This window comes from Leucoraja erinacea, chromosome 25 (genome assembly GCF_028641065.1).
Source record: "Leucoraja erinacea ecotype New England chromosome 25, Leri_hhj_1, whole genome shotgun sequence".
Lineage (NCBI taxonomy): Eukaryota > Metazoa > Chordata > Chondrichthyes > Rajiformes > Rajidae > Leucoraja > Leucoraja erinaceus.
In genome coordinates, this window is record NC_073401.1 from 1,989,334 (window position 1) to 2,003,189 (window position 13,856).

The window sequence follows — 13,856 nt, forward strand, 5'->3', positions numbered from 1 at the left end:
AAAACCACGCACAACTCCATACTCCTCCGCACTTCTCAGAAGGACCGGCCCCATGCGGCCACGAGATGCCCGTGCGCCACAACGCGCCGACGAGGTCGCGTAATTTGCGTGCCAAGGACACGTAAGTGGGACAGGGCCTTAAGTAAGTAATAAGAAGATAGATGGAGTTAAGGCATCGAGCACCTATGGACTAATTGAAGTCGGAGAACAAGATTGAGTGCTTGAGCAGCTTATTTCTGGTCCTATCTTCTTTTGAAGATGCCTCTAAGGAGCATAAGTTAAGCTCCGAGGATCTTGAGTCCCGAGCATTGGGAGCCACTACACACTTCTCCTTGAAGGCTGCAATCTTCTCTGGCAACAGAGATGAAATAATTATCTGCAAACAGCCTTCCATCCATTTTATATGAGAGCCTGTCACACATTTAAAATGTGACTGTAGGTTGATACAGATGGGACAGGTGGAAGCACAAGATTCCTACTGGATTTCAACTAATGGCTTTCCTTTTTGAAAGGAAATATGAAGCTGACATTTGAAAATCCAGAGAACATTAAAATTCTGACAAAAAAAATTGAAAAAAATGTAACTTTAGCATTTGGTAATCTGCACAATTTATTCAAATGTCAATTCAAAGACTTACATCTTAATTTGAGTCCTTCTTTATGTTAGGATTGCCTAACTGGTCTAATCCATGCTCCTTATGGTGAATATGTTGTTAAGTTAAACAATAATTGAGTACAACTGGTTGTTTGTTGACTACTAAAGTATTCTGTACAAGTTACGAGTGATTGTGTAGGTATGTTGTAAAACGTACCTGAAGGTCGCTGAAAATCTGTCCCAGCCCGTGTGCGCGATTTTGGCGCCTTTTAGAGGGGGGGCGGGTTTAAAACGCGATTTTCCCAAGGCTGTTCAAACCGAGCTTGCTCGGCCTAGTTAATTATTAACGAAAAATCGCTGGAAGATTCTGTCACATGAGCTATTATTAGTTTTAAGGGCTTTATTTACTTGTTATAGTAGGTTAAAAATTAACCTCTAAACCCGCGACCGCCGACAACGGGCCGCACCTCATACAGGGGACAACAGAAGGTAGGCTGTTTATTTTTACGTTAAAAAGGGCTTCTTAAGATCCCTTTATTCAAAGTTTATTGTTGCGAGTAGCTAATTTGGGGCCCATTATATCCCGCAGTATTTTTCTGGGCATTTGGGGGCACAAATCTACCGCAATGTGAACGTTCTAAACCAGCGCAGCCACTCACAAGCTGATTTAAATGCCATTAATTTACAGCAATTGAACACCTAAATTCCTTCCATTTGGCCCATAAATTAATGTAAATGAGATTTAAAAATCATGTTTTATTGTGAATTCTTTGTGAATATTATTTGGACACTTAGGCTATTTAAAAATGTTAATCATTTCTTAAGAGATGGATAAATGTTTAGATCTAGTAATTGAGTTTTGTAATTAGCTACAATTGGGTAACTAACTAATTATATGCTTTAATTTCAGGTCATCCAAGTAAGATTATCTTATATTTGTTTCAGAATGCTTCAATCTATGATAACTGAAAATTTCATTCAGTTCTCTTAATTTTAAAGAAAGTTATGGGCTTTTGACTGTCCTCGATCACAGCTTTTTTGTTATGTCCATAGAAAATCAATAGGGAACAAGTTGCTAATTTCCGAGTATGAAAATGGCCATAACTTTTTAAATATTTGAAATATGAATGTGAATTAGTTGTCAAATTAAACTTATTTTTATGCTTTATCTGATGGGATAAATTGCAGACTTGATTTTTTAAATCTCAAAATGTTGTAACATTGCTAGATTGTGTGCAATATCAGCATACAAATCCATCTGAATAATGCTGATGTAGTCACCAATGTAATAAAAACATTAACCACACAGTTATGTGGCCGAGCTATATTTGAATTACAGAAATAAGGCACAATTTCTCATCGTAAGTTGCTTCTGCTGATAAAGACCAATGATATTAGTCTGCACTGTTTTCCACAATCAACTTTGCAAAACCCAACTTGTAAAAACATAATGACTATGATAAATAACACTGTCAATCTGGGAATCCAGAAGAGATATTATAATTTGTGTGATTTTTCTTCATTCAGTATACAGGGCAGTGAACCATCATGGAAATTGATGTAGTGTTTCATTTACTGATCATGGATCAGCTTGGATCAGTTCATTGCATTCTTGCTTCTAATTTGAAAGGTGTAAGTGAGAGCCCCAGCCCAGAAATTCACAATCCCACCTTGACTGAAATCCCAGTGATGTGTCGAGACATCCATGCCATGTCAAAGTTGCCTTAGCAACACGGTACTTTCCAGTGGATATAACAATTCTCCTGGTTCCATTCGAAGGAGAGTTTTACTCTCATGCTTGCATCGTTCAGCTAATCCCATCATAGGTAACAGTTTGTGAAACTGTTATAGCTGGTAAATTGCACGTTACATTTGCCTATGCAACTGATGCATGAACTATAAAATTCTCTCTCTCTATCCCTTCCCCACCTAAGTCACACCAGCTTCTCGTTCTCACCCAACAACGGCCTGTTTCCTTTATCATTATTACTTTTTTGCATATCTTTCATTCATTGTTCTTTATCTCTCTACATCATCGTCTATACCTCTCATTTCCCCTTTTCCTTAACCAGTCTGAAGAAGGGTCTCGACCTGAAACGTCACCCATTCCTTCTCTCCAGTGATGCTGCCTGTCCTGCTGAGTTACTCCAGCTTTTTGTGTCTATCTTCAGTTTGAACCAGCATCTGCAGTTCCATGCTACATATAAAGTGAATAAGCCTTATTTTACTTCGGAGTCACGTGAGTGACTACGTGAAGACCCCACCAGCACGCATGCGCGACATAGCGTCTCAAGCAGTGCAACAGTGACAGGCAGGGGAACGAGCTCTCCCGCAATAGAGTTTAAAACGGGACCTCCAGGTAAGTAAAACTTATTCTGAGGTCGTATTTTTGTCAAACCCTTGTGCTCTGTTTTATAGAGAACATGGACAAGGGCAGAAAAACAAAGAAGGTCGCACTCCGTCCGACTGTGATGGCCCAGGAGGGTTCCAGCAGTGGGGGGCGGCCGGTGGCACCTGGACCGTACTCGCTGCGTCCACAGACACCAACGCAATTTCTGCTGAGCCAAGCCCAACGCCGCAAGCTGCTCAGCTCGAACCACCGCAGCGGGTTGGAGGCAAGGCAAACATAGAAACATAGAAACATAGAAATTAGGTGCAGGAGTAGGCCATTTGGCCCTTCGAGCCTGCACCGCCATTCAATATGATCATGGCTGATCATCCAACGCAGTATCCCGTACCTGCCTTCTCTCCATACCCCCTGATCCCCTTAGCCACAAGGGCCACATCTAACTCCCTCTTAAATATAGCCAATGAACTGGCCTCAACTACCCTCTGTGGCAGAGAGTTCCAGAGATTCACCACTCTCTGCGTGAAAAAAGTTCTTCTCATCTCGGCTTTAAAAGATTTCCCCTTTATCCTTAAGCTGTGACCCCTTGTCCTGGACTTCCCTAACATCGGGAACAATCTTCCTGAATCTAGCCTGTCCAACCCCTTAAGAATTTTGTAAGTTTCTATAAGATCCCCTCTCAATCTTCTAAATTCTAGAGAGTATAAACCAAGTCTATCCAGTCTTTCTTCATAAGACAGTCCTGACATCCCAGGAATCAGTCTGGTGAACCGTCTCTGCACTCCCTCTATGGCAATAATGTCCTTCCTCAGATTTGGAGACCAAAACTGTACGCAATACTCCAGGTGTGGTCTCACCAAGACCCTGTACAACTGCAGTAGAACCTCCCTGCTCCTATAATCAAATCCTTTTGCAGTGAAAGCTAACACACCATTCGCTTTCTTTACTGCCTGCTGCACCTGCATGCCTACCTTCAATGACTGGAGTACCATGCCACCTAGGTCCCGCTGCATCTCCCCCTTTCCCAATCGGCCACCATTTAGATAATAGTCTGCTTTCCTGTTTTTGCCACCAAAATGGATAACCTCACATTTATCCACATTATACTGCATCTGCAAACATTTGCCCACTCACCCAGCCTATCCAAGTCACCTTGCAGTCTCCTAGCATCCTTCTCCCAGCTAACACTGCCCCCCAGCTTAGTGTCATCCGCAAACTTGGAGATATTGCCTTCAATTCCCTCATCCAGATCATTAATATATATTGTAAATAGCTGGGGTCCCAGCACTGAGCATTGCGGTACCCCACTAGTCACTGCCTGCCATTGTGAAAAGGACCCGTTTACTCCTACTCTTTGCTTCCTGTTTGCCAGCCAGTTCTCTATCCACATCAATACTGAACCCCCAATGCCTTGTGCTTTAAGTTTGTATACTAATCTCTTATGTGGGACCTTGTCGAAAGCCTTCTGGAAGTCCAGATACACCACATCCACTGGTTCTCCCCTATCCACGCTACTAGTTACATCCTCGAAAAATTCTATAAGATTCGTCAGACAAGATTTACCTTTCGTAAATCCATGCTGACTTTGTCCAATGATTTCACCACTTTCCAAATGTGCTGCTATCCCATCTTTAATAACTGACTCTAGCAGTTTCCCCACTACCGATGTTAGACTAACTGGTCTGTAATTCCCCATTTTCTCTCTCCCTCCCTTCTTAAAAAGTGGGGTTACGTTTGCTACCCGCCAATCTTCAGGAACTATTCCAGAATCTAAAGAGTTTTGAAAGATTATTACTAATGCATCCACTATTTCTGGAGCTACTTCCTTAAGTACTCTGGGATGCAGCCTATCTGGCCCTGGGGATTTATCGGCCTTTAATCCATTCAATTTACCCAACACCACTTCCCGGCTAACCTGGATTTCACTCAATTCCTCCAACTCCTTTGACCCGCGGTCCCCTGCTATTTCCGGCAAATTATTTATGTCTTCCTTAGTGAAGACGGAACCAAAGTAGTTATTCAATTGGTCCGCCATATCCGTGTTCCCCATGATCAACTCACCTGTTTCTGACTGCAAGGGACCTACATTTGTTTTAACTAATCGCTTTCTTTTCACATAGCTATAAAAACTTTTGCAGTCAGTTTTTATGTTCCCTGCCAGTTTTCTTTCATAATCTACTTTCCCTTTCCTAATTAAGCCCTTTGTCCTCCTCTGCTGGTCTTTGAATTTCTCCCAGTCCTCCGGTATGCTGCTTTTTCTGGCTAATTTGTACGCATCATCCTTCGCTTTGATACTATCCCTGATTTCCCTTATTATCCATGGATGTACTACCTTCCCTGATTTATTCTTTTGCCAAACTGGTATGAACAATTTTTGTAGTTCATCCATGCAGCCTTTAAATGTCTTCCATTGCATATCCACCGTCAACCCTTTTAGAATTAATTGCCAGTCAATCTTGGTCAATTCACGTCTCATACCCTCAAAGTTACCTTTCTTTAAGTTCCGAACCATTGTTTCTGAATTAACAATGTCACTCTCCATCCTAATGAAGAACTCAAACATATTATGGTCACTCTTGCCCAAGGGACACATACAACAAGATTGCTAACTAACCCTTCCTCATTACTCAATACCCAGTCTAAAATAGCCTGATCTCTCGTTGGTTCCTCTACATGTTGATTTAGATAACTATCCCGCATACATTCCAAGAAATCCTCTGCCTCAGCACCCCTGCCAATTTGATTCACCCAATCTATATGTAGATTGAAGTCACCCATTATAACCGTTTTGCCTTTGTCGCACACATTTCTAATTTCCTGTTTGATGCCATCTCCAACTTCACTACTACTGTTAGGTGGCCTGTACACAACACCCACCAGCGTTTTCTGCCCCTTAGTGTTTCGCAGCTCTACCCATACCGATTCCACATCCTCCAAACTAACGTCCTTCCTTTCCATTGCATTAATCCCCTCTCTAATCAGTAACGCTACCCCACCTTCTTTTCCTTTCTGTTTATCCCTCCTGAATATTGAATATCCCTGGATGTTCAGCTCCCAGCGTTGGTCACCCTGGAGCCATGTCTCCGTGATCCCAACTATATCATAGTTATTAAAAGCTATTACAAAGCGATATGGAACACCAGATATCGATCTCTTCGCTTCCGGACTGAATCACCAGTTATCAACATGTGTCGCTTGGGAACCAGACCCCGAGGCAGCAGTGATGGACGCGTTCTTGCTGAATTGGGGAAAATTGTTTTTTTATGCTCATCCCCCCTTCTGCCTCATCAGTCGGGTCCTACGCAAAATACAAATGGGCTCTGCTTCAGGTATTTTGGTAGTACCCGACTGGACTACACAGCCATGGTTCCCTGTGGTCCTTGACATGGTCACTGAACCACCCATGACCATTCCCAGAAGACCAGATCTGTTGGTCCACCCTGTCATGGGCAAGAGTCATCCATGCCATGACAGAATAAATCTGTTGGGTTGCAGAATTTAAAAAGACCACTATTGAATCTGGGTCTATCAAACAGGACCATGGACATGATGACGGCATCTTACCGACAATCCACCAAGAAACAGTACCTCTCCAGCATCAGGAAGTGGGAAGCGTACTGCTCGAGGACTAGGGCAACATATAGAACAGCGACAATAACGAACGTACTGGAGTTCCTGTCCAGCCTTCACTACGATGAAGGTCTGAGTTACAGCACAATTAATTGTGCTAGGAGTGCTCTGTCAGCCTATCTATGGCATGCACCAGGACAACAGTCCATAGGATCACATCCGCTGGTGGCCAAACTAATGAAAGGTATTTTTAATACCAACCCCCCTAGACCAAGGTATACCCAGATCTGGGACGTCAGTGTCGTCCTGTCATTTCTAAGGGGTTGGTCACCAGCCAGATCCCTGACTCTGGAACAGTTCACCCTGAAAACTGTAATGCTGATGGCTTTAGTCTCAGCCCAAAGGGTCCAGTCCCTACACTATCTAAGACTGAACAATATGGTCCCATCAACTGACCAAATTACATTCACAATCTGGGAGCTGGTCAAGCAGAGCAGACCAGGAACTTCAGGACTAACGATGGAATTCTGGGCGTACCCACCTGACCCCCGTTTATGTGTCATGTCACATCTGCTGCTATACATTAGCACACCAAAGCATTCCGAGGGAGAGAAAAGGCACTATGGGTCAGCTTCAAAAAGCCACATGGTCAGGTGTCGGTACAAACCATCTCAAGATGGCTCAGCCAGGTATTGGGAGCTGCTGGGGTGGATACTGACATTTTAAAATCTCACTCCACCAGGGCAGCAGCAACATCGGCGGCCAGGAATATGGAGGTACCAATGGACCATATCCTTACGGTCCACGGAAAGGACTTTGCAAACGTGAGTGAAGCATGGACTGTTACACGGCTTGAAATCACAGAGCTTTAAATTCTTCACATAGTCACTCACGTGACTCCGAAGTAAAATAGTAAGATTAAACGAGAACTTACCAGTTTGAAGTTTGATCTTTATTTGATGAGAAGTTACGATGAGGGATTACGTGCCCTCTGCTCTCGCCCTCAATTATAAAGGTCAACTGGTATCCTAGTTCTTCTTATCTTTACTATGTTTATTTCAATTACTGTGTTCTGTGATTCCACACCGCTGCTTTGAAGAATGTCGCGCATGCGTGCTGGCGGGGTCTTCACGTAATCCCTCATCGTAACTCCTCATAAAATAAAGATCAAACTTCAAACTGGTAAGTTCTCATTTAACCTTACTATTGTCCACCCTTGGTAAAACTTCCTTTTTATTATGCAGGCTTAATGAAGATCAACAATCATTTCTGGAGGACTCTGTCATTGTGCATTGCACAATATTCCAATTCTTTGCCTCAACTTATGTAAACACATTGACACTAGTGCTACCAGCAGGATGTTACAAAACAGCCAATATAAGTCACCATGCAGACAGCTCAATTGTGCAGACATTCTGACATTTAATGGGGATGCTGCAGAAGAATAAACTACACCAGTATGCTGAAAGAATCTTTGGTGCCTACTTTTGCTACTCTGCTGCAGACAATGTGACAAACACACATATGAAAGACTGCTGAATGACCGATGAAAGACCACTGCAATGTGCCGCTTACCGTTTCCGATGCCTTTTCTCATGATTTCTCTTTCTCTTTGGACTTTTGGAGCTGCAGGAAAGAATAGGATTTTTTTTTGACAATCAGTAGTTAGGCACAAAACTAATTCAGCAGTTATTAACTTTTTTCCATCAAATTATCTCATACCTGTGGCGTCGTTTCTTTGCGGACGCTGCTGCTGACCTGCGGATAATACAAATTTGATTAGTTTAATTTATTGTCACGTGTACGGGGTTACAATGAAAAGCTATTGTTGCATGCTATCCAGTCAGCGGAAAGACAATGCATGATTACAATCGAGCCATTTACACTGTACAGATACATGAGAAGGGAATAAAGTTTAGTACAAGGTAAAACCAGTAAAGTCCGATCAAAGATAGTCCGAGGGTCACCAATGAGGTAGAGTTCAGGACTGCTCTCTGGTTGTAGTAGGATAGACAATAGACAATAGACAATAGGTGCAGGAGTAGGCCATTCGGCCCTTCGAGCCAGCTCCGCCATTCAATGTGATCATGGCTGATCATCCCCAATCAGTACCCCGTTCCTGCCTTCTCCCCATATCCCCTGACTCCACTATTTTTAAGAGCCCTATCTAGCTCTCTCTTGAAATCATCCAGAGAACCTGCCTCCACTGCCCCTTGAGGCAGAGAATTCCACAGACTCACCACTCTCTGTGAGAAAAAGTGTTTCCTCGTCTCCGTTCTTAAACTCTGGCCCCTGGTTCTGGACTCCCCCAACATCGGGAACATGTTTCCTGCCTCTAGCGTGTTCAAATCCTTAACAATCTTATATGTTTCAATGAGATCTCCTCTCATCCTTCTAAACTCCAGAGTGTACAATCCCAGCTGCTCCATTCTCTCAGCATATGACATTCCCATCATTGCGGGAGTTAACCTTGTAAACCTACGCTGCACTTCCTCAATAGCAAGGATGGTTCAGTTGCATGATAACAGCTGGGAAGAAACTGTCCCTGAATCTGAAGCTGTATGTTTTCACACTTCTACACCTTTTGCCTGACGGGAGAGGAGAGAAGAGGGAGTGACCAGGGTGCGACTCGTCCTTGATTATGCTGCTGGACTTGCTGAGGCCGCGTGAGGTATAAATGGAGTCAATGGAAGGGATTTGTAGGAAAGAACTGCAGATGCTGATTTAAATCGAAGGTAGACATAAAGTGCTGGAGTAACTGAGCACGACAGGCAGCATCTCTGGGGAAAAGGAATGGGTGACGTTTCAGGTCAAGACTGAGTTACTGTAGCATTTTGTGTCTATGGAAGGGAGGTTGGTTTGGGCTGGGTCCATAATTCTCCGCAATGTCTTGCGAATGCGTGAGAAGACCAGCACTTTGCATTTGTACATATTAAGTTTCCAATTTTTCCTCTTGAGATACGTAAATGAGGCTATTATATCCAATTAGCAGCGATATTAATGAAAAGGAACCATTCAGTGGTTTAGGCATAACGATTTTCTCTGATTTAAAATTAATTATGAAACGCAGCTTAAATACAGAAGAGTGAGTGATGTTAAAATGGGAACATTATTAAACTATTATTGGAAATCAAACAGTTTGGACAAATTCTGATGTTCCTTAACACTAATTGGGTTTTTAGTACCCCGCCCGCACTCAAATTGTCTTTTTAGTTGTGAATGTTTACATTTGCGTTAAAGGTCTAATATCTAACATGAGGGATGCTGGATCTGATAAGCCCAGCATTATCTGTGACCTGAGAAAAGACACAAAATGCTGACGTAACTGAGGGCAAAGGCAGCATCACTGGAGAGAAGGAATGGATGATGTTTCTGTGACTCTAATCCAGGCAGCATTCAGGTAAATCCAGGCAGCATTCTGGCAGCATTATGCATGTAAAATGTTATGTGTAAACACCATGAACTTCCAGGTATATATACTTGTAAGTGTCCCCCATAGATTTCTTACCACTTTATACGTCTCATATCTCACTATTAATATTTGGTGGTAATTTAGCAATCTGCCCCAGAAGCGTTTGTGGGTCATCTCTCTGGCAGATGGCATTCAATGCTCTCTGTCTCTTTCCAAACAAATATATATATATATTTTTAATAATGTGTACAATTCGATATTTGTTCGATACCAGGACATCTAAGAGGCCCTCATTCTCTTGGGAATGGGGGTTCCCCTCTTGCATCATGGTTGAAGCCCTCACATGGGTCTCCTCGATATCCCGCATCTCCGCTCTTGCTCCCCCTCGCCCCAGATGCAATAGGGACCCTATTCCTCACTAGTCCCCCAAGTCCTCACCTTTCACCCCAATAGTCATCGCATACATCATCTCCAACAGAATCCCACCACTAGTCACATCTTCCCATCTCCACCCCTTTCTGCCTCCCACAGAGAATGTTCCCCCCGCAACTCCCTGGTTAACTCATCCCTTCCCACCCAAACCACCCCCTCCCCAGGTACTTTCCCCTGCAACTGCAGGAGATGCAACACCTGTCCCTATACTTACATAGAAACATAGAAATTAGGTGCAGGAGTAGGCCATTTGGCCCTTCGAGCCTGCACCGCCATTCAATGTGATCATGGCTGATCATCCAACTCAGTATCCCGTACCTGCCTTCTCTCCATACTCTCTGATCCCCTTAGCCTCAAGGGCTACATCTAACTCCCTCTTAAATATAGCCAATGAACTGGCCTCGACGACCCTCTGTGGCAGAGAGTTCCAGAGATTCACCACTCTCTGTGTGAAAAAAGTTCTTCTCATCTCGGTTTTAAAGGATTTCCTTATCCTTAAGCTGTGACCCCTTGTCCTGGACTTCCCCAACATCGGGAGCAAACTTCCTGCATCTAGCCTGTCCAACCCCTTAAGAATATTGTAAGTTTCTAAGCTCTCAATCTCCTAAATTCTAGAGAGTATAAACCAAGTCTATCCAGTCTTTCTTCATAAGACAGACCTGACATCCCAGGAATCAGTCTGGTGAACCTTCTCTGCACTCCCTCTATGGCAATAATGTCCTTCCTCAGATTTGGAGACCAAAACTGTACGCAATACTCCAGGTGTGGTCTCACCAAGACCCTGTACAATTGCAGTAGAACCTCCCTGCTCCTATACTCAAATCCTTTTGCAACTTCCTCCCGCAAATCCGTCCAAGGACCCAGACAGTCCTTTCAGATGAATCAGATGTTCACTTGCATCTCCTCCAACTTCAGCTACTGTATCCGCTGTTCCAGGTGTGGACTCCTGTATATTGGCGAGATCAAGCGCAGGCTCAGCGATCGCTTTGGGAAACATCTTCGCACAGTCCGCCTAGACCTACCTCATCTCCCGGTTGCTAAACACTTTAATTCCCCCTCTGAGTCCCACACTGACCTTTCTGACCTGGGCCTCCTACAGTGTCAGAGTGAGGCCAAACCTCATATTTCGCTTGGGCAGCTTAACAATATTACCAGAAGTATCAATATTGATTTCACTAACTTCAAGTAATGGGCCTGTCCCACTTTGGCGATTTTTTGGCGACTGTCAGAGTGGAACACACACACACACACACACACACACACACACACACACACACACCCACACACACACACACACACACACACACACACACACACACACACACACACACACACACACACACACACACACACACACACACACACACACACACACACACACACACACACACACACACACACACACACACACACACATACACACACATACACACACACACACACACACACACACACACACACACACACACACGCCGCTTCCTTCACCAGCCCGTTATGTAAGTAGGGGACAGAGCAAGTGGGGGGAACCCTGTCTGAGTGACATTCACGTGGTGCAAAGCCAATGTGATACAGACATACACCGCGATGAACAGGAAGGTTGGCGATGTAATTAAGACAGCTGAAGCGCAGTGTACGGTAAGTCCTTTAAAAGAGGGGGGGGGGAGAGGGGGAGAGAAGGAGTGGAGAAGCAGTGGAGACAACTTTTAAGAAGCCAGAAATACATGGCTATGAAGCTCGGCGGACATTAACATTACCGTCGGTTATCCTTGGTTCTGAAAACTACTGCTTACGTTTGTTAGTTCTCAATGAGCCAATTAAATTCACCGGTCAGCACTGGCTACAACCTACATGAACCTACGAGAACCTCCTGGCCACTCACTAGGACCTCCTGGCGACCCACCTACAGCGTGAGAATTCGCATGAGAACTCCATGGCGGCTTCATTTTGGTCACCGCAAATATTTCAAAATGTTGAAAAATTCATGGCGACCAAAATGAGGCCGCGACTAGTTCCCAGAATGCGGGGACTCCTCACGACCATAAAGGTGACTGCCCGGCAACCACCCGCGAACATGTGGCAACCATGTGGTGATTGCATAGTCTCCTGCTGTCGCCTAAAAAGTCGCCTAAGTGGGAGAAGCCCATAACCCTTGCATTCTCTCACTTCCTGTCCCTCCTCCACCCTCGTTCTCCGACTAGTTTCACCGTCCTCCTGATTAATTTTACAGTTTGTACGCCTCGTTGTCACCTTCCCCACAGCCAACAATGAACCATTGTACATTGCCGTAATCACTGTCTGCTTTCACCTGTTCTTTTCACACCTTACATACACTGTGTACCCTTCCATATCTAGTTTCCCCCTGACTCTCAGTCTGAAGAAGGGTCTCGACCCGAAACGTCACCCATTCCTTCTCTTCAGAGATGCTGCCTGTCCCGCTGAGATACTTCCGCATTTTGTGCCTACCTTCTGCTTAAATTGAAACTTATAGGAGCAGTAACTGCAAAATAGAAATTGAGACTGGCACAAAATGGAAATTTGCTTCAAAGCTTAATAAAGGTGTGAGCTACAAATAGCTGCAAACTGCACTCAAAATCATGTGGGTTTTTCAGAATTGATTTTCCAGTTCAAGTTTCCACTCAAGCTAATTTCCACAATTACAAGAGGAAACTAACTCCTCCATGACCTGTGTAGTCAGAACGTCATTTTAAAAATAGATTGTGCTTTAAAATATATTTTATAAAGAATAGTGGTGTCTGATACAGTTTGCTCAATACAGCTGAAATTGGATTTAACAAAGTAAATATGGACCGTTGATCAGAGCATCTCATCCACCATCTGTAGGTGACTTCAAGTTAAAATCATTTAAAATGACCTTAAAAAGACTGTGTACAACAAGTTAGTGGTGACATTGGTATTTACCTCACAGTTTTTAAACTACATTATTAATGGTATTATTTATGATATTTTTAAATGTGCTCAACAGTGTTGCATCTACAAGGTTTCACCTTAATCCCAAGAGCAACTTTGACCACCCCTTACACTGATGCAATTAGCACAACTTTGATGGGGATTAATTGGATCTGGGCACACGGCTGATGTCGCTCGTGAGACGGCTTCAGGAGCAAAGCTTTTTCGAACTTGCTCAAAAGTTAGTTACATTTTGATTTACATTGGGCTTAACTTGAAGCGGGAATTTATGATCTTTTATGGCTGTTTTGTCTCATTTCAGATGAACCATGGTATAAACATAGAACCATAGAAATATAGAAAATAGGTGCCATTCGGCCCTTTGAGCCAGCACCACCATTCAATATGAACATGGCTGATCATCCAGAATCAGTACCCTGTTCCTACTTTCTCCCAATATCCCTTGATTCCATTAGCCCTAAGAGCTATATCTAACTCTGCCGTGAATACATCCAGTTAATTGGCCTCCACTGTCTTCTGTGGCAGAGAATTCAATAGAGTAACAACTCTCTGGCTGAAAAAGTCTTTCCTCA

General features: G+C 43.6%; 1 protein-coding gene across 1 annotated transcript in view; it reads right to left on the minus strand.

The window, feature by feature from the left end:
* srrm4 (serine/arginine repetitive matrix 4) overlaps positions 1–13,856 on the minus strand; it is a 420,499-nt gene that overhangs the window by 65,283 nt on the left and 341,360 nt on the right. Inside the window, exons 5-6 of the mRNA XM_055655573.1 lie at positions 8,235–8,270; positions 8,088–8,138 (exon numbers count right to left, since the gene is read on the minus strand). Of these exons, the coding sequence (XP_055511548.1) occupies positions 8,088–8,138; positions 8,235–8,270 (87 nt within the window). The remainder of the gene's footprint in view (positions 1–8,087; positions 8,139–8,234; positions 8,271–13,856) is intronic.